The sequence below is a fragment of the Mastigoproctus giganteus genome, chromosome 7, assembly GCF_048544385.1.
Source record: "Mastigoproctus giganteus isolate SK-2022 chromosome 7, ASM4854438v1, whole genome shotgun sequence".
Lineage (NCBI taxonomy): Eukaryota > Metazoa > Arthropoda > Arachnida > Uropygi > Thelyphonidae > Mastigoproctus > Mastigoproctus giganteus.
In genome coordinates this window covers 127,860,740-127,887,025 of record NC_143581.1, presented here as the reverse complement: position 1 = coordinate 127,887,025, position 26,286 = coordinate 127,860,740, and the positions used below count along the sequence as shown (strand labels likewise).

The 26,286-nt window shown below is 39.0% G+C and overlaps 1 protein-coding gene across 1 annotated transcript in view; it reads right to left on the bottom strand.

The window, feature by feature from the left end:
- LOC150083189 (glypican-6-like) overlaps positions 1–26,286 on the bottom strand; it is a 303,750-nt gene that overhangs the window by 160,436 nt on the left and 117,028 nt on the right. The window contains exon 5 of the mRNA XM_090378424.1: positions 25,313–25,478. Coding sequence (XP_090234550.1) covers positions 25,313–25,478 — 166 coding nt within the window. The remainder of the gene's footprint in view (positions 1–25,312; positions 25,479–26,286) is intronic.

Here is a 26,286-nt window from a genome sequence, read left to right as displayed (position 1 = left end):
CCAGATCAAGAGTATTACCCTCTCTGGTTGCCTCTCGAACATGCTGCTGCAGAAAACAATCATCCAATAAATCCACAAAATCTTACTAGTGTGTGAGTTACCATCCCACAAGTTACAGTCAATATCTGGGAAGTTAAAATCCCCCATTATAGGACATTCTGATTTACTAGCCCACTCTATTTCTCTGTACAATTGTTCATTGTACTCATTCAAGTCATTAGGCCTATAACACACTCCTACTCTTATTTTTGCTTTCGCAGTGCTTATGTCACACCAAACTGACTCAATGCACTGTTCATCTATATCAAGTGGATGCACTTCTTTTGATTTTATGTTTTTCTTTATTAACAACATGAAACCTCCTCCCTTCCTTTCCTGTGTATCCTTTCTGTACACATTCCAAATTCGAATTCTGCATTCCTAATATCAGTATGACACCACGTCTCTGATATCCCAACAATATCCGCCTTTGATGTCTTGACCACCACTTCAAATTCATCAAATTTATTTACTATACTCCTAGCATTGGTATACATGCACCTATTCATATTACCCCTGACACTTCCCATATTCCCACCTGTTTCACGATGACTGCCATCAGTCCCTGAAACCCCCAGCACCCCTCGCTGCAGTTTGCTACTTATTCTAATAGAAGTTCTGCAAGAATCACCTTCACCTCTGCCTGCAGCTACTTTTAACTTTTTAGTTTGTGAATCCCCCCCCCAAGCTAGCAGTTTTCCAACCGACCTAACACTGTCTCGATAGCATCAGCAAATATTCTTGCACCCATTCTATTTAAGTGTATCCATCCCTGTAGAAGCAGTCTCTCCTGTTAAGAGGCACAGACCACGCTGAAAAAAATTCTACCCCTTAAGCCTTGCACATTCCCTCCAGGGCCGAATTGATTGTCAAGGCTCTCATCATGTACTCGCTCCTATCGTGTCTGGTCAGAATTGCAGACACTTTCAAATTTAACCAGTATGTAAGCACTGGGACTGCATAGGTGTTTATCACTTTAACTGTGTTCCCTCCACTGAGCTTTGAATTCAGCAGGCTTCTGAGTCTGTGATGGTATTGTTTGGTAAGGCAGGCCTTAATTTCGCTGTGCTGTAACTGCTGAGCCTGCATCATCCCCAGGTATTTGTAGGCCTCTTCCTCTGTCATGGCTTGAATGACAAGAGGGGCAACAATAAGCACTCAAGTGTTTTACCCAAGTTGGACAATAGAACAACAGGCCTTACAGAAATAGTAGTACCAGGTTTGAGAATTAATTTTCACAATGTGGCCTTCCAAAGGACAGAAACAGTTGCCTCATTCAAACATTTATTATACAGTGTGACAAAGAGAGATGGATAGAGTTTGTGTAGTCGCGTGATAAAAATGCCCTCGAGGTTATCAAGTCCAGGACAGCTATTATTATTGATTTTGGAGATTGCCAAATCAACCTCCACCTGGCTGAAGAAAGGAGTGGATTCAGAAGTAAGACGGGCACTGTTGAGAGATCTACTTTGTTGGTGAATAGGAAGATCACAGCAGGGATCATCTGAGGGAAGAAGTGCATCAAGTATGGTATTGAAAGTGCTAGTTCAAGTCAGAGTTTCAGCATTGTGAGAGTCAACAGATTGGTAAATTTCTGGAGGGTGAACCTTGTTTCTAGAGAGACGATGAACCAGACCCCAAGGGGCAGAATTACCTCAGGTTAAAACAAAGCGCATGTTATGTAGGCATTACAGTACCCATCTGTATTATTGAAGCGGTTGTATATTTCCATCAAGAGGCGAATCATAAACGTTTTTTTGCAACCAGCTGGGCTGGTCAAGAATATATGAATCAGTTAGTGATGGGAGATAATAGACATCAAATTACATGTATGAGTAGAATCTTTTGCTTGTCCTTGGCCATTCTGATTAAGCTGCAAAAGTCGTCGTTAGTCATCAAGTTCGCACATTTCTTTGCAATTGCACTGAGTCAGTTTAGCATGCCAAGCTTTAGATCCTCATTCAACTCGCTGTTTGGATGATTGTAAAAGTTTTGAAAGGTGTCTTTTTCTCACAGTTGCGTTACAAGGCTATGCAGGTCACTACTGCAAGCTTCATCAAAGTCGTCATCATTGTCTTGATACATCGTCTTCCATATTTCAATCGTTTTCCAAATGGCCAAGTCCGATTCATACAATTTACGATCTAGTATGAGTTCTTCACTGTCATCATAGATCGTGACATACATATTTCATCTCTGACAGTATCTCTATTTCCTCATTGCGAAATGGAATGTGCAGCATTACCATCTCGCGCTTGTATTCGTTGAGATCCTGAGCCAAGTCATAGTTTCGATAGAGTATTATGCATGGATACTGTCGTTTCTTGCAGATCTTGTAGTGCTGCATGTGTAATTTGCGGCAAAGCATGACAGAGTAACATGATAGTATGATAGCTTCTACAGGGATGGGATACACTTAAATAGAAAGGGTGCAAGAATATTTGCTGATGCTATCGAGGCAGTGTTAGGTGGGTCGGAAAACTGCTAGCTTGGGGGGAGACAAAGACCAATAGATTGACAGTAGCCACTGGCAGAGGTGAAAGAGATTCTTGCACTGCTTCTATTAGAATGAGCAGAAGCCTGAAAAACAAGATGCATGGTATTTCAGAGACTGCTGGGAGCCATTGCGGTACAAGTAAACACATGGGTTGTGTTAGGGTAGCAGCTAAGAATAGAAACAGGTGCAGGTATACTTGTGTGTACACCAATGCTAGCAGTTTAGTAAATAAATTTGATGAATTTGAGGTATTGCTCAAAACATCAAAGGCAGATATTGTTGGGATATCAGAGACGTGGTGTCACACAGATATAAGGGATGCAGAACTGCAATTTGGGGAGTACAACGTCTACAGAAAGGATAGACAGGATAGGAAGGGGGGAGGGGTTATGCTATAAGTTAAGAAACACATAAAAACCAAGGAAGTGAAGCCAGTCGACATTGCTGGACAGTGCAGTGTTGAGTCAGTTTAGTGTGACATAAGCATTGGGAGATCAAAATTGAGAGTAGGAGTGTGCTATAGGCCTAATTACTCTGATGAGTATAATAAGGAACTGTACAGGGAAATAGAGTGGGCCAGTAAATCAGAGAGTCTTATAATGGGAGATTTTAATTTCCCAGATATTGACTGGAATTTGGGGGCTGGTTACTCACGCACTAGCAGGGCTTTTGTGGATTTATTGGATGATTGTTTTCTACATCAGCATGTTCGGGAGGCAACTAGAGGGAGTAATACTCTTGATTTGATTATCAGCAGTGATTCTTCATGCATTAAGAATCTGCAGATAAATGAACCACTAGGTGGCAGTGATCACAGTGTGCTGAAGTGGGATTTACTCAAAGAGGTAACTACCATTAGGGGTAAAGGCGACTACGATGTAAAGGGGTAAAGGCGACTAGGGGTAAAGGCGACTACGATGGACTGAGTCAGTACTTAAATTCAATACAGTGGGACCAACTGATGATGTTACCAACAGCAAATTCAAAATGGGAAGCATTCAAAGAACTTATCTTGGAAGCTACTAGGCTTTACATACCAACTAAGAAATATTGTTCAAGGTTTAGGCCAAAATGGATGTCAGATGAACTAATGAGGCATATGGCAGAGAAGAAAAATGCATGGGATACTTATAAATTAACACATGACACAGAAGCCTATGATAGATACAAGTTGATATGCAACCAAGTTACAAAGGAGGTTAGGCAGGCGAAGGCAGATTACGAGAAATCCTTGGCAAGGGATGCAAAGAAAAACAGCAAAGAGTTCTTTACTTATGTAAACTCTAGAAGGAAGGGGATGAATCAGATTGGTCCACTTGATATTGATGGGTCAACTGTTGATGATCCTGCTCAGGTAGCTAACAAACTAAATGAATATTTTGCATCGACATTCACACATGAGGAGTTATTCAGCAAGGGGAATGCCAGAGGTGTATTCAACTCTAGCAGTAATCTACAGAATCTTGAAATAACTGGGAGTAAAGTGGAGGAGAAACTGCTGAAGATAAACACAAGCAAGGCACCCGGGGTGGATGGGATCTATCCAGTTATATTAAAGGAGGCAGCAAAGGAAGTAAGCAAACCCTTAGCCATAATTATGAGAGCTTCCTTGAACTCAGGGGAGGTACCCATAGACTGGAAATGTGCAAATGTGACCCCAATTCACAAAGGAGGATCAAAGGCTGACACAAGTAATTATAGACCTGTGAGCTTAACTTCTGTTCCAGGAAAATTAATGGAGGCACTGGTTAAAGAAGCACTGCAGGATCATTTAGACAAGACTTCAGTTATAGCTCAGACACAGCATGGTTTTGTTAAGGGGAAGTCTTGCCTGACCAACTTGATTGGATACTATGATCCAGTCACAAAAGAACTGGATGCAGAGAATAACTTTGATATTATATACTTGGATCTTAGAAAGGCTTTTGATACTGTTGCACATGGAAGACTGCTACACAAATTGGAGCAGTGTGACATTGGAGGCAAATTGCTGCTATGGATAAAGGGGTGGTTGAGGGGGAGAAGACAGAGAGTGGTAATCGATGGACACTGCTCATCGTGGACTAATGTTATTAGTGGAGTCCCTCAGGGCTCAGTGTTGGGTCCATTATTGTTTTCTGTATTTATAAATGATATTGATGATGGTATATCAAGCTTAATGTCCAAGTTTGCAGACGATACAAAGGTTGGCAGGGTTGTCAAGGACACTACTGACACTATGCTGCTGCAACAGGATCTGGAAAGGTTGAGCAGATGGGCTGAGAGGTGGCAAATGAAGTTTAACATTGACAAATGTAAAGTACTACACATGGGAAACAGCAACCCCAGAGCAACGTATCAACTCTGTGGTACTACACTGACAGTGGTAGAGAATGAAAGGGACTTGGGGGTGGTTGTGCAGGCAGATATGAAGTTCTCTGAGCAGTGCAGACGGGCTGCAAGAGTAGCTCATGGAGTATTGTCAATGATATACAGGAATTTTTCCAGCAGGGATAAGGAGGTGATTATTCCATTGTATAAGGCAATGGTTAGGCCACACCTAGAATACTCTATACAGGTCTCGAGGCCTCATTTCAAGAAGGATGTAGAGCTGCTGGAACGAGTACAGAGAATGGCAACAAGATTAGGGAATGGAACAAAGGGGTGCTCTTACGAAGAAAGGCTTAAGTTTTGCAAATTACAGTGTCTGGAGACTAGGCACCAGCGAGGTGATCCGATAGAGGTGTATAAAGCCTTGAATGGTTTAAGCATGCTCAATGCTGATGGGATTCTTCCTCTAGCTCAGAAAAATCACCTGAGAGAGCATAAATTCAAATCGAGGAAAGACAGATGTAGGATAGACGTGCGGAAATTTGCCTTTAGCCAGCGGGTGGTTGGTTGGTGGAACAGACTTCCATCCCTTGTGGTGGAGGTTGATAGCCTAAATAAGTTTAAGGCTCAGCTGGACAGGTATTTTGAACGAACAGAGGGGTGAAGTGGAAGTGGGTTTTTTTTTTTCTTTCTTTTTTTTTGGCTGATGCTGCATAAGCTTGCTTTCTTGCATCAAATGCCTCTACTAATGCTAATGCTAATGATTGCAACATAAAACAGAGTAACATGAAAGTATGATTGTAATTTAAAAACAACATTTTGGAATTCAAAAGTACATCACCAAGGGTGTCAAGACTAATACTCAAGATTTCTAAGAGGTACAAGCTAAAGGTTATAATGATTTATGCACCAACATCGAGCCATGATGAAGAAAGGGTTGAAGAAATGTACACCGAAATTGAGAATATTCTAGATGAGCAGAAAACCCACTACACTATTATTATGGGGGACTTCAATGCTAAGGTTGGAAAATGACAAAATAGCGCAGAAAGGGGAACTATAGGAAATATTGAAATTGGTGAAAGAAATGAAAGAGGTGACAGACTTGTGGAATTTCCAGAATCTCAAGGACTGTCAGTAATGAACACTTTTTTCAAGAAAAGGGTGAACAGAAAGTGGACATGGAAGAGTCCAAATGGATTAACTACTAATGAAATTGACTACATCCTCACTAACAGAAGATATAGTGTGAATGATGTTACCATTCTGAATAAGGTAAATGTTGGAAGTGATTACAGAACAGTAAGATGTACACTTGATATAGATGTAGGAAAGGAAAAAACTGACTCAAGTAAATAATACAAAGGTCTTTGAGATAACAAAAGAGAAGAAAAAGCAGTATGTACTGGAACTTAAGAACAAGTTTGAGCTTCTGCAAACTGCTCAGGACCAAGATATCAACGAGGAATATTACAACTTTCTGAAAGTGATAAAGCCCAAGAAACCTATAGGAAAAAAGAAATCCAAAGAAGAAAAAATTAGTCAAGAAACACTTGTCATGATGAACCGAAGACAAATGAAAAGCAAGAAAAACACTGACAGGGAGGAAATTGAGTATACTGAGTTATGCAAAGCCATTAGAAAGAGACTCAGAGAGGACATAAGAAGATTTAACACAAGAAAAGTAGAACAAGCATTAAGGGAAAACAAAGGATTTAAATCAGCAGCCATGAGCAGTAATACAGAAAGACAAATGATACTGAAACTGAAGAATAGCGATGGTGTACTTATAAACAGCAAAGAAGGCATAATTCAAATAGCAGAAGGCTACTATAGAGAATTATACAAGGAGCAGGGGAATGATGCCAGCAGTGGGGAAGATGGATTGCAAAGTAGCAACACATACGACATACCTGATATTCTTCCTGATGAGGTAGAACATGCATTGAAGAAAATGAAGAATCAGAAAGCCCCGGGGGAAGATGAAGTTACTGTAGAGTTCTTAAAAATTGGGAGGAAGAGATATAACACAAAAACTGGTAAGGCTCTTCACAAAGTGCATTAGAAAAGGTGTCACGCCTAAGCAGTGGAATAATGCGATCATACTTTTGCTGCATAAGAAAGGAGATAAATCAGAAATTGGAAATTATAGACCAATTAGCTTGTTATTCCATATCTACAAGTTGTTCACAAGGGTCATTACTAACAGATTAGAAAGAATACTTGATGAGAATCAACCGAAAGAGCAAGCTGGCTTTAGGACAGGATTCTCAACTATGGATCACCTTCACGTAATATCACAGCTAATGGAGAAAGCAAATGAATATAAAACACCATTATGCCTCGCATTTGTGGATTATGAAAAGGCATTTAACTCCATACAGCATAAGGCAATGTTTCGGGCACTGGAAAGACAAGGCATAGATACCCCATATATTATGATTTTGAAGAAAATATATGAGAGTGCTACCTCCTTTATTAGACTAAACGAAGACAGTAGCAAATTTAAAATTGAGAAAGGAGTTCGACAAGGAGACACAATATCCCTGAAGCTGTTTACTGCTGTCCTTGAGGAAGCTTTCAGAAGATTAGACTGGTCGCAGAAAGGAGTCAATGTGAACGGAGAGTACCAAAACCATTTACGATTTGCAGATGACATTGTGGTCATAAGCCACAATCCCAAAGAAGGTAGAGGAAAATCTTAATCAGTCATGCACAGTTAAGTAAGGATTTTGGACTAAAGATGAATATGGCTAAAACAAAAGTAATGATGAACAAGTATGCCACAGAAAGGGAAATAATGATTGAAGGAGCAGTAATTGAAAAGGTGGAGTCATATACTTATCTGGGACAAGTTATTAGCTGTAATAACGATAAATGGCTGGAAGTCAAGAGAAGAATAAATTTTGGATGGATAGCATTCAGGAAATATAGTCACATACTGAAGAGCAATATCCCAGTTTGTCTGAAACGTAAAATAATGAATCAACGTATACTCCCCACCATGACTTATGGAAGTGAAAGTTGGGCACTCCCCAAAAGAATGGAAGAGAAGCTGAGAACTACACAGCGAAGAATGGAATGAATTATATTGGGAATCAGACTGTTAGATAAGAAGAGAAACACATGGATTAGGCAGCAAACTCAAGTAAAGGACATTCTTATCAAAACTAAAGAACTAAAATGGTCTTGGGCAGGACACATAGCTCGAAGACATGATGACAGATGGACTAAGAAAATAACTGAATGGTATCCAAGAGGAGCTAGAAGAAAACCTGGAAGACAAAGGCGGAGATGGATAGATGAAATTCATGAGTTTGTGGGTAGTAAATGGATGGCCAATGCTCAAAACAGAAGGAACTGGAAAGTTCCTGGAGAGGCCTTCATCCTGCAGTGGGTCGAAAATGGCTGTTACCATACAAATACTTGTATTGTTGCAATCATACTATTCAACAAATGGCTACAATCAAATGGGTAATTAGGCTATTGGCCTAATCTCTTTCAACATTTATTCGGTAGAGTATGCAGCGGATGTGTCTATCCTATTTATCACTAACATTGATTCGGTAGAGTAAGTAGCGGTAAGAGAATAAATTACATCATTCATGATTTCTGTTCTAGCTGTTCGAAATTTAGTACGTGCCATCAAAGATATTTACACATAAAACATTAAAAACATTTTTCATGCGTACAGGGTACACATGATTTTTTTTTCCCCCCCCTAAGAGTTCAAGAAAAAAAAACATTTTTTATTTTTTTTTTCTTGAACTTATTTTATCATTTTGGCCACTTGTTACTTTTGCCACTCACCCTGCACTTTGCTTTTTTATTGAAATGTGTTTAATAGTCATCTTTTTCTTTATTTGATACTTCAATAATATCACTTACACAATAAAGAGTATATGTTCTCACTGCACAGAAATGCTTTTAAATAATGACATCATAAGTGCTAATATGACGTTTCAAATTACAAACAATAGTAAATTGGACAAAACTATTAATGAAACAAATTTAATGCTTTTAAATAATGACGTCATTAGTGCTAATATGATATTCCTAATTATGAAGAATAGTAAACTGGAAAAAACTATTAATAAAACTAATTTAATTGGTATTGTTTATTATTCAAAATGTTTTTATAATGATTTCCACACTAAAAGCAAGTTATCATTTTTCTTATTGTGATTTTTTTTTTTACTATTTATATCTATAACTGTATGATGGCCTTAAATAAGCCACAGTTTTATTAAGCATTTTAATTATTAATTAAGTGTTGTGATTCATCAAGAACATCAGGGTATGCCCCGAATCATAAATGTTTTTCCACAACCAGCTGGATTATGCCACCTCTGAGCACATCCAAGGTCACTTCCCATGATCCTTTGCACCATCTCCTCTCCTAACTCCATTTTTCTTTGTTATGAAACAGAAATGACGTCATTTCTGCTTTGCAAAATCGTGACAAATTAATTTTACTACTGTTTGAAATTTAGGAGGTGCTGCCAAAGATGCTTACACATAAAAAAAAAAAATATTTCACACATCCATTCCCTCTAAAAGTTTGTCCAGTTCCTCCTTGAATTTATTTAAGCTATCAACTTCCACAACAACTGATGGAAGTTTGTTCCAGCAATCAACTACCTGCTGGCTAAAGCCATATTTCCACACATCTATTCTATAACTGTCTTTCCTCAATTTGAATTTATGCCCCATTCAGGTTTTCAATCTGAACAAGAGGATGAATCCCATCAGAATTCAGGCTGTTCAACCCCTTGAAGGCCTTACACATCTCATATGAGCCTAGTCTCCAGACATTGCAATTTGCAGAACTAAAGACTTTCTCAGTAAGAGGACCCCTTTGTTCCTCTCACCAATCTTGTTGCTCTTCTTTGTACTTGCTCAAGCAACTCTACATCCTTACTAAAATGAGGCCGCCAGACCTGTATGCAGTAGTCAAGGCTTGGCCTGAACATTGTCTTATACAAAGGGATAATCATCTGCTTATCCCTGTTAACAAAATTCCTATATATCCTTGACAAGACTCCATGATCTACTCTGGCACCTGCCTGCACTGCTCAGAAAACTTCATATTTCACTGCACGATTACCGACAGGTCTTTTTCATTCTCCATTTCCCTGAGCTACCACACAGTTGGTATGTTTCCCTTGTGTTACTGCTACTGATATGTAGTACTTTGCATTTGTCAATGTTAAACTTCAGTTCCACATTGATATCGTTGATAAATACAACAACAACAAAACAACAATGGTCCTAGCACCGAACCTTCGGGGACTCCAGTAATAACATTAGTCCACACAGGCCCCGAGTGCCAAGCGAGTTCCCAAGTAATCTTTCTAGTGCGATTTTCTAGCGTTTTTCTTAGGGTGAGTACTAGTACTTTAAGAAACCCTCCACCACTCGCAAAGTTACTGCTGACCACTTGCAACATCACTTCTTCACTGCTAGCAACATTACTGCTAACCCTGCTTGCAACGTTACTGCTATTGTTAGCAACATACTGCGCTCCTCTTCTGCTGATCGCTTGGTCGCTGGTTGGCACTGCTCCTACCTCCACATGGCAGGGTCGGTAACCTGGGTAAGGAATTTCCTCTTCCAGGGCTAAAAGGAGCAGCAATGGATTGGGGTGCATATCCACTGCTAGAGCCCATGGGCTCCTGACCAGTTAACACTGATTCAGAGCATGACTTGAATTGTCTGAAGAGACTAGAAGGACAGAAAAACAAACTACAGACATGCCAGCATTTCTCATAATGCATTCAGTATCTAAACAACCTGTCGGCAAGCTATTGCCTTTTCTAATACAGTAATGTTTAGAATCAGTTGTTGGATCTCCCAAAATGGTTAAACATCTCCAATCTGGAGACCTTCTAATTGAAACTTCTAAGCCAAGTCACTCAGAAAAATTGTAACAACTTTTAACAATATTCCTGTGTCAGTAACAGCCCATAACACTCTGAACACCTCTGAAGGAGTTATTAGCAAACGGGACTTACTAAATTGTCTGAAGAAGAGATAATTCAAGAGCTTAGCGAACAAAAAAGTGACTTATGCACAGAGAATTATGACCAAAAAAATGGCAACCTGCTACCAACCAGGTCCATTATTTCGACATTCAGTACTCCGAATCTCCCATCTTCTGTAAAAGCTGGTTACTTAAACTGCAAGGTTTGACCTTACATTCTGAATCCCATTCGCTGCTTTAAGTGCCAAAGTATGGCCATTCTCAGACAGCATGCTGAGGCAATGCTGTATGCCTATTTGCGGCTCCAAGGAGCATTCCCAAGGAGACTGTACAGCTTCCACTCCCACTTGCCCAAACTGTAAAGGACGCTATCCTGCATTTTCTAAAGCACGTGAACTTTGGAAAACAGGTAAAAAAATCCAGAAGTATAAAGTGGAGCATAAAGTCACATACCCTGAAGCAAGAAGGCAAATAATGCTAACCATGCCAAGCCGATCATATGCATCGGTGACCAAAAATAGCTGCTCAGCTGCAACCCAAACAGATGTCTCCATACACCCGAATATTTCCTTTGCCATCTGGGCCAAAACTGTGCTAACTTACAATAAGAAATTTACTGTCAATGAGACTAGCAGCACTCTGATCAGTATCCCAACTGATGCTACTCAACCTTGCCCGAAACAACAAAATCAGCTACTATTGAAAACCAGAAGAAAGTGAAACCACGCATTAGCAACATGGAAATGGAGGTTCAATCAGAGGATGAAGACAAACAGTACTAGAGTTACATGCTAATAATACCAAGGATACAGGATGCCCAACCTTTCCCAGAAACAAAAAATCAAAACTAAGCAGACAGAAACCTTTTCAGAAAAAACAGTCAGATCAATCTTCCTCAAATAAATCCGACCAATGAATAAATTCCTTCGATGGTCCTGTAGAGGATTACGCAGTAATATAGATGACTTGAATGATTTACTCATACAAACTAAAGCAATAGGTGTATGTTTACAGGAAACCTTTTTATCACCACAAGTTTCTCTGAAAATTAAAAATTATCCTATATTTAGGCATATCCTATGTTTAGTGACAGATTCTGACACTCTTGCTCGTAGTGGGGTGGCTATTCTTATCAAAACTATCTACCATCAAGACATCTCCAACTATAAACCTCCTTAGAAGCTGTAGCAGTTCGGATGGCAATGGGAATATCATTAACCATTTATATCCCACCGAATTATCCTTGCATCCATTTATATCCCAGCGAATTATCCTTGCTCCCAGACTGAACTTGACAATCTTATCACAGAACTGCAACCTCCACTCTGTTTACTCGGTGATTTCAACAGTCACCGTCCATTGTGGGGATCTTCCACCATGGATAGGAGATGCCAATTCACAGAAATATTCCTGGATAACCATAAACTGACTGTCGAATTCTGGATTCCCGACTCATATCCAACTACCTACAGGTACTACATCAGCCATAGACTTATCCATATGTTCAGCATCTCTTTTTCCAAGCTTTGAATGGTTACAGCTAAGTGATCCATTCCACAATGACAATTTTCCTATCATCAGTTCAATTCAAACACAGACAGTGCAATGTCCTAAATGCCATCTGTATTTGAACTTTCATAAAACAGACTGGAAAAACAATTCAGCTTGGGTCCTACTTGACAACCTTTTAATATAGCAGCCCTTTACATTTATGTTATCTACACAACAAAATTTATGTACAACAAAAACATATTGATGATGTAACTGATCACATTATAAGCCATATAGTTGTCGGTGACTCTATTGTCAGGGAAACAGGGAACATATTGTGCACAAAGGATAGATGGAACAGGACCAGGATATGTCTGCCAGGGGCAAAGCTTCATGTTGTAGAGCATATATCATCTTTTAAGGGCACAAAGGTTGATATTGTTGTACACGTTGGCACTAATGATATTAAGAGTAGGAGACAGGCGGAATTACTTAACAAGTACAGGTCAATGTTGGACAAAAAGCCAGGAGTTAGGGTTCAATTTGAAGGTGTCTCCAATTCTGCCTCTTTAGGGTTCAATTTGAAGGTGTTTCCAAGGGGTAGAATTCTTCTTGGCCTGGTCTGTGCTTGTTAATAGGAGAGACTGCTTCTACAGGAATGCAATACACTTAAATAGAATGGGTGAAAAAATATTTACTGATGCTATCGAGGCAGGGTTAGGTGGATCAGTAAACTCAGCTTAGTGGGGATACATGGAATAATAGATTAATAGTAGCCGTTGGCAGAGGTGAAAGTGATTCTTGCACTGCTTCTATTGAAATGGAATTGAGCAGCAGCCTAGAAAGCAAGGGAATGAAGATTTTCAGGACTGCTGGGAGTCATAGTGGAACAAGTAAATACATGGGCTGTGTTAGGGTAACTAAGAGCAGAAACAGGTGCATGTATACTTGCGTGTACACCAAATGCTAGAAGTATAGTTAAAAAATTTGATGAGCTTGAAGTGCTAGTCAAGACATCAAAGGCAGATATTGTTGGGATATCAGAGACGTGATGTCACACAGATATTAGGAATGCAGAATTGGAATTTGGGGAGTACAATGTATACAGAAAGGATAGACAGGACAGGAAGGGAGGAGGGGTTATGCTGTTAGTTAAGAAACACAAAATCTACGGAAGTGCATCCAATTGATGCCGGAGGACAATGCAATGTTCAGTCTGTGGTGTGACATAAGCACTGGGAAAGGAAAAATGAGAGTAGGTGTGTGTTATAGACCTAATGAATCTGATGAGTATAATGAGCAATTGTGCAGAGAAATAGAATGGGCCAGTAAATCAGAGTATCTTATAATGGGGTAATTTAATTTCCCAGAGATTAACTGGAATTTGTGGGTTAGTCACTCTCACACTAGCAAGGCTTTTGTGGATTTATTGGATGATTGTTTTCTATAGCAGCATGTTGAGGAGGCAACTAGAGGGAGTAATACTCTTGATCTGATTATCAGTAGTGATTCTTCATGCATTAAGAATCTGTAGATAAAGGAACCACTATGTGGCAGTGATCACAGTGTGCTGAAGTGGGATTTACTCAAAGAGGTAACTACCATCAGTGGTAAAGGGAAGGGTTTTTGCTTTCGTAAAAATAACTACAGTGGTAACTAACTCCACACTCCTTTGGAGACAACGACCCACCCAATGGAGCATTCAATAGACCGCGCCTAGGAAAACGTGGGCCAAGCAAGTGGAAAATGACCTGAAGAGCCGACGTCTCGACCTTAATCAGGCCAGGACTGACACCATGGATCGTAAAGCATGGAAGAACATCACAGAGCAAGTCCAAAACCCTGCGGCATCTACAGCAGCGTACTGGTTGCGTGGCCAACCGCCTCCTCCAGCCACCAGCTAAGGACCAAAGAAGAAGAAGAACTACGGTGGTCTGATACTGTATTTAAATTCTATATGGTGAGACCAACTGATGATGTTACCAACAGCAAATTCAAAATGGGAGGCATTCAAAGAAAGAGCTTTTTGGGAACGAGAGTAGCCTTGTTCAGGTGAAGCCTTTACAGCTCCAGAAAATAGAGAAGCTTTTTCTATTTAATTAACTTAAATTGGCATATTAACTTATTTGCTAGAGTAGCTTTATACTCCTAATTACGATACTTAGTTTAAATTTTAAATTAGATAGAGATTTTGTAGGTGATTACTAAGTATCGATAAGGGTATCCAACCCACGTGTTTTATAAGTTTTACAGGTCCGTCGAACAGAAGATTTTTTGCTATATTTAGCCGCTTAATTGACTAATTGTATGTTAAATTATTTTCTATAAGTAGCGTATAGACCTAGACAAGATCCTTGGATTATTCTGAATTCAGACAGCGAAATTTTGGAAGTTAATTAATATTTAAGTGTCCGTAGATACAACATTATATCCCGAACTAAATAGCGTTAGCTTAGTATAGTACAGTATATAATATTATCAATTAATCAGTAAAATTTATAAATTTTGTTATATTTCGTTGTCAATTAAATTGTACTTTTTAACTAAATACATAACGACTTAGATTTTACAAACGTAACATTATTAATTAATACATAACTTGATACGGAAGTTATATATTGGAACTCGGAGATAATACTCGATACTGAAAAATATATATAGACATATGGTGTTATAACTGCGTTGGGATACAAGTTTAGGGTTATAATTTTGTACAGGAATTGAAATTTTATTGAAATTGAATCGAAATCATGACTCGCACCAGAGCAGAAAACCAAAAGGCTCAAGCTAATGGGTGTGCTGTGGCTCGGGGGTAAAGTGGGGGGGGGAGTTGCCCTCTGAATCACAGCTTTTTAAAATGCACTGCTTGTTTGATGTTTGTGGAGCAATCAGGTACGGGACATGATATTGACAAGGGGGATGTCTTTGTGCATGCGCGATGTAAAGAGTGTGAGGGAATCAGGCGACATCTCATCATTGTTATGAGCCTATATGAGAGCTTGAAGGATAGGGTGGATGCCCTCGAAGGATTAAAAGTGACGGGCCATCAAGCTCTCAGCTGTCCACACCAACGCCAGAGCTTGCACTTGGGCATCACGCAACACAGCGACGACCCCCCAAGGCAGAATGCGCTGGTCCCACAGGAATTAGTAGTTTTTTGTGACTCTTTTGTCAAGGAAATGGGGAACATGGTATGTAAAAAGGATAGGCGGAACAGAACCAGGATATGTCTGCCAGGGGCAAAGGTTGATGACGTTGTAGAGTGGATATCATCTTTTAAGGGCAGAAAAGGTGATATTGTTGTACACATTGGCACTAATGACATTAGGAGTAGGAGACCGGTGGAATTACTTAACAAGTACAAGTCACTGTTGAAAAAAAGCCGTGAATTTGGGTTGAATTTGAAAGTGTATGGAATTCTGCCCAGACACGATAGGAGGAAGTATATGATCAGAACCTTATCGATCAATTCGGCCCTGGAAGGTTTGTGCAAGGCTCAAAGGGGTAGAATTTTTTTCAGCCTGGTCTGGGCTTGTTAACAGGAGAGACTGCTTCTACAGGAATGGGATACACTTAAATAGAAAGGGTGTAAGAATATTTTTGCTGATGCTATTCAGGGAGTATTTGGTGGGTCGGAAAACTGCTAGCTTGGGGGGGGGGGAATACAAGGACTAATAGATTAACAGTAGCCACTGGCAGAGGTGAAAGTGATTCTTGCACTGCTTCTATTGGAATGAGCAGAAGCCTGGAAAACAAGATGCAGGGTATTTCAGAGACTGTTGGAAGTCATTGCGGTGCAAGTATTCATGCACCTGTTCCTATTCCCAGGAACAGGTGCATGTATACTTGCATATACACCAATGCTAGGAGTTTGGTAAATAAATTTGATGACTTTGAGGTATTGCTCAAAAAATCAAAGGCAGATATTGTTGGAATATCAGAGATGTGGTGTAACACAGTTATACGGAATGCAGAACTGGAATTTGGGGAGTAATGAGTACTGAAAGGATAGACAGGATAGAAAGGGACGAGACAAGGTGTTAGGCTATTAGTTAAGAAACACATAAAATCCAAGGAAATGAAGCCAGTCAACATCGCTGGACAGTGCAGTGTCGAGTCAGTTTGCTGTGACATTAGCATTGAGAGTAGAAGTGTGTTATAGGCCTAATGACTCTGATGAGTATAATAAGAAACTGAACAAGAAAATAGAGTGTCAGTAAATTTTGGAGGCTACCAGGCTTTACATACCAACTAAGAAATACTGTTCAAGGTTTAGGCCTAAATGGTTGTCAGATGAACTAATGAGACATGTGGCAGAGAAGAAAAATGCATGGGATACATACAAATTAATGGGTGACATGGAAGCCTATGATAGATATAAGTTGGTCTGTAACCAAGTCACAAAGGAGATTAGGCAGGCAAAGGCAGACTACGAAAAATCCTTGGCAAAGGATGCAAAGAAAAACAGAAAAGAGTTCTTTACATATTTAAACTCAAGTAGGAAAGGGATGAATCAGATTGGTCCACTGGATATTGATGGTTCAACAGTTGAGGATCCTGCTCAGGTGGCTAACAATCTAAACAAGTATTTTGCATCTACATTCACGCATGAGGAGTTATTCAGGAAGGAGAATGATGTAGGTAAAGTAAACATTGGCAGTGAGCTGGATGATTTTGTAATAACTGAGAGGAAAGTGGAGGAGAGATTGTTGAGGATAAACATAAAAAAGGCACCTGGGGTGGATGGGATCTATCCAGTCATATTAAAGGAGGCAGCAAAGGAAGTAAGCAAACCCCTAGCCATAATTATGAGAGCTTCTTTGGACTCAGGGGAGGTACCCATAGACTGGAGATGTGCAAATGTAACCCCAATTCACAAAGGAGGATCAAAGGCTGACACAAGTAATTATAGACCTGTTAGTTTAACTTCTGTTCCAGGTAAATTAATGGAGGCACTGGTTAAAGAAGCACTGCAGGATCATCTAGACAAGAATTCAGTTATAGCTCAGACGCAGCATGGTTTTGTTAAGGGCAGGTCTTGCCTGACCAATTTGATTGGATACTATGATGTAACCACAAAAGAACTGGATGCAGGGAATAACTTTGATATTATATATTTGGATCTTAGAAAGGCTTTTGATACTGTTGCACATGGAAGACTGCTGCACAAATTGGAGCAGTGTGGCATTGGAGGCAAATTGCTGCTATGGATAAGGGGATGGTTGAGTGGCAGAAGACAGAGAGTGGTAATCAATGGACACTGCTCAACGTGGACTAATGTTATTAGTGGAGTTCCTCAGGGTTCAGTGTTGGGTCCATTGTTGTTTTCGGTGTTTATGAATGATATTGATGATGGGATATCAAGTTTAATGTCCACGTTTGCAGATAATATGAAGGTTGGCAGGGTTGTTAAGGACACTACTGACGCTATGCTGCTGCAACAGGATCTGGAAAGGTTGAACAGATGGGCTGAGAGGTGGCAAATGAAGTTTAACATTGACAAATGTAAAGTACTACATATGGGAAACAGTAACCCCAGAGCAACGTATCAACTCTGCAGGTACTACACTGACAGTGGTGGAAAATGAAAAGGACCTGGGGGTAATTGTGCAGGCAGATATGAAGTTCTCTGAGCAGTGCAGACGAGCTGCAAGAGTAGCTCATGGTGTCTTGTCAATGATATACAGGAATGTTTCTAGCAGGGATAAGGAGGTGATTATTCCCTTGTATAAGGCAATGGTTAGGCCACATCTTGAGTACTGTATACAGGTCTGGAGGCCTCATTTCAAGAAGGATGTAGAGCTGCTGGAACGGGTACAGAGAAGGGCAACAAGATTAGTGAATGGAACAAAGGGTTGCTCTTATGAAGAAAGGCTTAAGTTTTGCAAATTACAGAGTCTGGAGACTAGGCACCGGCGAGGTGATCTGATAGAGGTGTATAAGGCTTTGAATGGTTTGAGCATGCTCAATGCCAATGGGATTCTTCATCTTGCTCAGAATAATCACCTCAGAGGGCATAAATTCAAATTGAGGAAGGACGGATGTCGGATAGATGTGCGGAAATTTGCCTTTGGCCAGCGGGTGGTTGGTTGGTGGAACCGACTTCCATCACTTGTTGTTGAAGTTGATAGCCTAAACAAATTTAAAGCTCATCTGGACAGGTATTTCGAACGAACGGAGGGGTGAAATGGGAGTGGTGTGTGTTTTTTTTTTTCTTGCATCATATGCCTCTACTAATGCTAATGCTAAATCAGAGAGTCTTATAATGGGGGATTTTAATTTCCCAGATGATGACTAGAATTTGTGGGTTGGTCACTCCCACATTAGCAAGGCTTTTGTGGATTTATTGGATGATTGTTTTCTACATCAGCATGTTCAGGAGGCAACTAGAGGGAGTAATACTCTTGATCTAATTATCAGTAGTGATTTCTCATGCATTACGAATCTGCAGATAAAGGAACCACTAGGTGGCAGTGATCACAGTGTGCTGAAGTGTGATTTACTCAAAGAGGTAACCACCATCAGGGGTAAAGGGAAGGGTTTTTGCTTTTGTAAAGGTGGTCTGAGACAGTATTTAAATTCTATATTGTGGGACAAACTGTTGGAAGCTACTAGTCTTTTCACACCATCTAAGAAATACTGTTCAAGATTTAGGCATAAATGGATATCAGATGAACTAATTAGACATGTGGTAGAGAAGAAAAATGCATGGGATACATATAAATTAACAGGTGACACAGAAGCCTATGATAGATATAAACTGGTCTGTAACCAAGTCACAAGGAGGTTAGGCAGGCAAAGGCCGATAACAAGAAATCTTTGGTAAAGGATGCAAAGAAAAACAGCAAAGAGTTCTTTACTTATGTAAACTCTAGAAGGAACGGGATGAATCAGATTGGTCCACTTGATATTGATGGTTCAACTGTTCATGATCCTGCTCAGGTAGGTAACAAACTAAATATTTTGCATCTACATTCACACATGAGGAGTTATTCAGGAAGGGGAATGCCAGTATTAAATTCTGGCAGTAAGCCAGAATTTAATACTCTCTTTACTCTCAGTAATCTTTTAATTACTGAGAGTAAAGTGGAGGAGAAACTGTTGAAGATAAACATAAAAGGCACATGGGGGTGGATGGGATCTATCCAGTTATATTAAAGGAGGCAGCAAAAGAATTAAGCAAACCCTTAGTCATAATTATGAGAGTTTCCTTGGGCTCAGGGGAGGTAACCATGGACTGGAGATGTGCAAATGTGAACCCAATCCACAAAGAAGGATCAAAGGGAAACAACACAGGTTTCCTTGGAACTTCTGTTCCATTCCAGGGAAATTAATGGAGGCACTGGTTAAAGAAGCATTGCAGGATCATCTAGACAAAACTTCATTTATAGCTCAGACACAGCATGGGTTTGTTAAGGGGCAGTCTTGTCTGACCAATTTGATTGGATACTATGACGTAGCCACAGAGCAACTGGATTCAAAGAATAATTTTGATATCATTTATTTGGATATTAGAAAGGCTTTTGATACTGTTGCACAAATTGGAGCAGTGTGGCATTGGAGGTAAATTGCTACTTTGGATAAAGGGATGGTTGAGTGGGAGAAGACAGAGAGTGGTTATCAATTGATACTGCTCTTTGTGTACTAATGTTATTAGTGGAGTCCCCCAGGGTTCAGTGTTGTTTTCTGTATTCATCAATGATATTGATGATGGTATGTCAGGTTTAATGTCCAAGTTTGCTAACGATACGAAGGACAGCAGGGTTGTTAATGACACTAATAAGAGTATGCTGCTGCAACAGGATCTAGAAAAATTGAGCAGATGGGCTAAGAGGTGGCAACTGAAGTTGAATATTGGCAAATGTAAAGTACTACATATGGGAAGCAGTAACCCCAAAGTAACGTATCAACTGTGTGTTACTACACTGACAGCGGTAGAGAGTGAAAAGGACTTGGGGGTAATTGTGCTGGCAGATATGAAATTTTCTGAGCAGTGCAGATGGTCTGCAAGAGTAGCTCATGGTATCTTGTCAGTGATATACAGGAATTTTTCTAGCAGGGATAAGGAGTTGATTATCCCCTTGTATAAGGCAATGGTCAGGCCACACCTTGAGTACTGTATACAGAGAAAGGCAACAAGATTAGTGACTGGCACAAAGGGTTGCTCTTACGATGATTGATTGATTTATTGATTTATGAGTTCTTGGTGCATAGCTTCCTACAGGGTTTACATTTGATTTCATATTTGATTATAGAAATGTATTTCCTTGAGGAACTGGAAATCATCTGTTATATTTTTCCTGTCTTCCAATATAGTTTTAAGAGTGAGGGAGAGATGCTTGGTTATTAGATTTTTAAAGTAATTTTGGCAATATGCTACAAATACTGGACAAGTAATTAATACATGTTCCACTGTTTGTTGTGTATGGCAGGTAGGACATAGAGGGGGATCTTCTCCTCGCAACGGATAACAGTGGCTGAAATGAGTGTGTCCTATTCTTAACCTTGTCATCATGTCTGTTTTGTTGTATGCTGCACTTCCATGGTTGGTGCAGTTGTTTAATTTGATGCAGTTTGTTATTTGTTAAGACTTCATTGCTGTTGCCAGTGATGTATCCCACTGTGATGAATAGCTTGTTTGTAGTCTTAGAAAGGGATATATTCCGATATAGAAATGATGCTGTTGGCTTCTTTAGCAGCTCTGTCTGCTTGTTCATTACCATATATTCCGACATTATTTGGGATTTAGCAAAGTCTAATATTATGACCCTGTTCTAGGAGTTTTGATACTTGGTATTGAATTTGTTGTTGTAATGGATGTCTTTTGGAATTGATATTTTGTATCGCCATCATGGCGCTAAGGGAATCAGTGGAAATAATGCTGTCTCTGGAACTTGTATATTCGATTTGGTTTAGCGCTAACATAACGGCTTGCAGTTCTGCAGTCTAAATGCTGCAGTCTTTTGGGAGTTTCTGGGCCGATGTGGTGTCTGTAAAGTATACTGCCGCTCCCACATGAGATTCAGTTTTTCGGCCATCTGTATATAAAAAGCAGTGATCTGAATATTGTGACTTGTAAGCAGCATGCAGCTATTGATAGTTTATATGAGTAAGTGTTTGCATGCTCCAAAAGTGGAACGAAAAGTCACATGTAGGCAGTTTGATTATCCATGGTGGTGGTGCAGACTGCTTCTTCAGTGGAGTGATATTATCCAGGTTAAGATCACTGTTGAGGAGAAAGATTTTTAATCTCATGTTCGCAGGTTTATTGATTCTTTGTTGTTGTTGATACTGTTGCTCCCATTCTGATGTAAAAAGAATTTTCTGTAGGGGGGTGTCCCAATAGGGATTTTATTTTAGCTGTGTAAAAAAAGTAATTGATTATGTCTTCTGATTTGTAAAGGAGGTTCTTGGGCCTCAGCATAGAGGCTCTGTACAGGTCAAGTTCGGAAAGCCCCAAGGGCTATCCGAAGTGCATAGTGATGTACTGGATCAAGCCATCTCAGGGTGCTGCCAGTTCTATGTTTGTTTGTTTATTTGGAGCATTAGCAACTAAGGCCATATTGCTCCGGGGATATGCGGTGGTCATTCCCTGACCTTTCCGCATCCTCCGTATTTGGTCTCAGGGTGCTAGGTCTTGCTGAGTCATAGACTGGGGCACCGTAGTCTAACTTAGACCGGATGAGTAATCGATATAATCATAGTATAACTGTTCTACTAAAAATGAAGATGTTCATTTTTTTCAGACATTGAAATCTTATATGTCTAATATGCTCCAAAAATGTTAATTTCTTGTCAAAGACAAGTCCCAAGAAATGGACACTATTTTTGACTGGAATGATCTGTCCTTTTAGCCTGAGTTCTGGATCAGGATGGATATTCCTTTTCCTTCAAAAGTGAATACATACAGTCTTTTGCCCAGAGATTCTGTATCCATTTGTTTCTGTCCATTTTATAACTTTGTTTATGGCTATTTGTAATTTCCGTTCTATTGTCCTCATATGTTGTGCTTGATAAGAAATTCTGAAATCATCAGCATAAACAGTTGTGAAGATGTTGTTTGGTATTTGTTCTATTATTGTGGTGAAGTGGACTGAAAAAAGTGTGCCACTTAGTACGGATTCCTGAGGGACTCCTTCCTGGACAAATGTTTTGGAAAGGGTGTTGTTAATTCACACGTGGAAAGTTCTATTCTTAAGAAAATTGCATATGTATAGAGGTAGGTGCCCTCTAAGGCCGAGTTGATGTAACCTTCTAAGAATCCCATAGCGCCATGTGGTGTCATATGCTTTCTTGATATCAAAATTAACCATGACTTGTTGTTTTATGAGAAAAGCATTTCTTACCTGGTTTTCCAATTGTACAAGTACATCTAATATAGAGCGATTTTTCCAAAAACCATATTGTGCTGGATTGAGAAGATTATTATTTTCTAGGTACTAAGTTAGTCTATTATTGACCATTTTCTCAAGGATCTTGCCTAAGCAGCTAGTCAAAGCTATAGGGCGATAATTCTGTGGATCTGATAGGTCTTTTCCATGTTTCAGGAAAGCTAGTATTATTGCATGATGCCATTTGTCTGGAAAAGTATTTTCAAGATATATCTTGTTGAATAAATCTAACAGGACCAATTGAGATTGTTCATCTAATTCTTTGCATAATGTATTTCATCGGGGACCAACTGCACTGTGTTTTGTCTGTAGCAGAGTTTGTTTTAGTTCTGCTACTGTGAGTGGCAAGTTGCATTTTTCATTATTTTTGGTGGAAAAGTTGATTTGTTTGTTCAGCCTCATTCTTATGAGTTTTGAAAGTAGTTGGGTATGCAAAATTAGCAGATGTATTAGCAAAATTTTCACCAAGCATGTTGACAATATCTAAGAGAGCTATAACCAACTGCCCCTTCCAATTCAGTAATGGGGGTGGGGTTTATTTGGGAACTGTTTGTCATCTTTCTGATCTTCTTCCAGATAAGTGTAGTCGATATGGAACTGATTAGTGAACAGTGGATGCGAATTTCATCCAAGTCGCTTTTTTGCTGATTTTGTTCCTGACACTCACAGTTCCAAGTGGAACTGTGAGTGTCAGGAAGTGACACACAATACCCATGAGTTTTGGGTACTGTCTTTTCTGCTGCTTGGAGAATGTTTGTGATATAAGTCACTGCTATGTCTATTGATTCTTGTTTAATAATATTGGAATTAATTTAATTAGTACCCTGAAAGGTTCCCAGTCTGCATCATATATTTTCCATTTAAGATGTCTGTTGGCTTGGCATGGAGCTTTCTTCGTGATTTTCAAGAATATGGGGTAGTGATCGCTGCCCAACGATCACTATTTTCATAAACTGTCCATTGAATCATCGGATACAGTGTGAGAGAACAGATTGATAAGTCTATTGCAGAGTTGCTTTTTGATGGCAGGTGGAAATATGTATGTGTACCATCATTCAGAATCATGAGGTCGTTCTCAACTATTATTTTCTCGAGTTATCCTTCTGGTCTATTTTGGGATCGCCCCATAGTGTGTGATGCTCATTTAGGTCACCTAAAATGAAGAACAGATGGGGTAATTGGGCAATCAGTGCATCAAAATCTTTTAAGTAGAGTGTTGACTAGGAGGTAGATATATTGAGGTTATGGTAATATCGAAGCCTATTGCTAGATGGACTGTAACTGCTTCTAAGGGGGTGTTCAATGGTATTACTCCTCCTCGCTTTGGTCCATCCGATATGTGGTCCTTTCTGAATATGGTATAGTTTTTAATGGTACTGTTGTCCGGTAATTTCAAATAAGTTTCTTGTAGGCAGATGCTTAAAGGATGATACTGGGTTATGAGGTCTATAATAGCATTAATGTTTGCACGGAAACCTCGACAGTTCCACTGGATAATTGTATCTGTCATTTCAGTTTAGATGGTCCCTTGGGACTATTTTTGCGTTTTCTGCCTTGGGTTTGTCTTTCTTTGAAAAGTACGGTCTTCCTGTATCCATTTCTTCTTCTGCAAAAATTTCAAGGACAGGTTCCTCTCTGCCTCAATTTCCATTTTTATTTCCTGCCTCAATATCCATTTGTTCTGTAATCTTTGTTTCTGTATTTCTTCTGTCTCAAATTATTTTTGTAAAAAATAACTTGAGACAGAAGAAAAATTTAGCAAGAAGGAGAGGGAAAAAAAAAAAAAAATTCAGGTTAAGCAAGATTCAACAATTAACGTTCAACTCAAACTTCAAAATTTTATGTAATATGGCTTATTTTGCTGGTGTACAATGGCAACAGAAAGCACAAAGACAGCAGTTTCTGGAAGCTTGTTGAGGAGGCCCTCAACCTTCAGTGGATTAACAATGGCTGAAGATGATGATGGCTTATTGTATCAAATACTGAATATTTTACAGTGATATTCAGAAAACATTTGTGATTTGCTGTGTTTTTCAACTCTGTATATTCTTGATCAGTTCCATGCTCAATGTTATATCCCAAGACAATTCCAAACTGTGTTAAAGTATTTAAAAGTGGTTCTTATTATTGTTCGAAGGTGGAAACGCATAAAATAAAATCACTGCATCCCACTAAATTAGACTTTTTTCACTCATTATTATGCAAGTGCTAAAATGTGAAATTTGTGTTTTAAAAAGGATAGGACAAAAAAAAAATATATATATATAGCAAATTTTGTATAAAGCGAATTTTTTTAAGTCACTACCAAAGTAGTTAAAATTTACAGTATTAAATCCAATTATTTGTAAAGGATGAACCATACAATCATGTTTATATCAGTAAGAAATAATTTGTATACTTTTGTATGCTTATACAAATGATACTATTTGTACATGATGCTATTTATGACATTTTGAAAAAACAAAAACAGTTTTTTAAATTGTTTTCAGTAATTTACTTCTTGGTAAACTGCACCTCTTCTTCCCCAGCAAATTTACATATGACCCACCCTGTATATTCAATGGTTAAATAAATAAAAAAATAATCACTTTGGATCAATACCTATATAATTACGCCATTCATTATTCAGATCCAGGTAGTAGCTTAAGCAGTTTCTCATCACACTTAAACAGTAATTATTACAGGGCTTTAAGTACTGCACTTCCTTGCAACTGGAACACAATATCATATTCAAAATAATTTTCTTGCACTTAGAGGATAAATCAACCTATTTAACAAAAAATGAAAACAAAATCTCTTTTAAACAATAAATAATACAAATTATTCTTTCATATAAATGTATTAGAATTAACATAATTAACAGTAAGAGCCCAAACTCTGACCCATGTGGAACCCCATCCATTGTATTTATCTTTGAATAGAATGGTCATTTACAGCTAATCCTTGTTTCCTACCACTTAATCATCCCTTGATTTATAGCAATAACTTTTTCTTAATTTTGCATTGCTCCAACTCATATAACATCAAAGGTATGGTATTAAAGGCTTTACTGAAATCTAAAAGAAATCTCAAATAAAAGTATATGATGTCAAAACTATTCTTTCCATATAGTTCTTTTGTGACAACATCACAGGTGACCTGCCTTATCAAGATGACCTGCCTTTACGTCTTTTAAATTATTGACTGAATTATTTTCTCTGGCAGAGAGGTCAAACTTAAGGTCTGTAGTTATGAACTTCCCCTTTTGAACCATACTTATGAATAGGAGATACATTTGTACATCGAATCTTGGTGTATTTCTCCTCAATCTAATGATGCTATCGCTTTTGCAGCTTCTTTTAATATAATTGGATAGATTCCATTAGTTGTAGGGCACTTTTAGTTATCTGGAAGATTCAGAGGGATGTTTAGCAGCATAATCTGCTAAACATCCCTCTGATATTGGGATGTTTAGCAGCATAATCTGCATGTTCATTACCTGGGATGACGACATGACCAGGGATCCAGCAGAAGGTAACCTTCTGATTGACTGTTTGATAGTAAAATAACTTAGATCGGATCTCTTTAAGAATAGG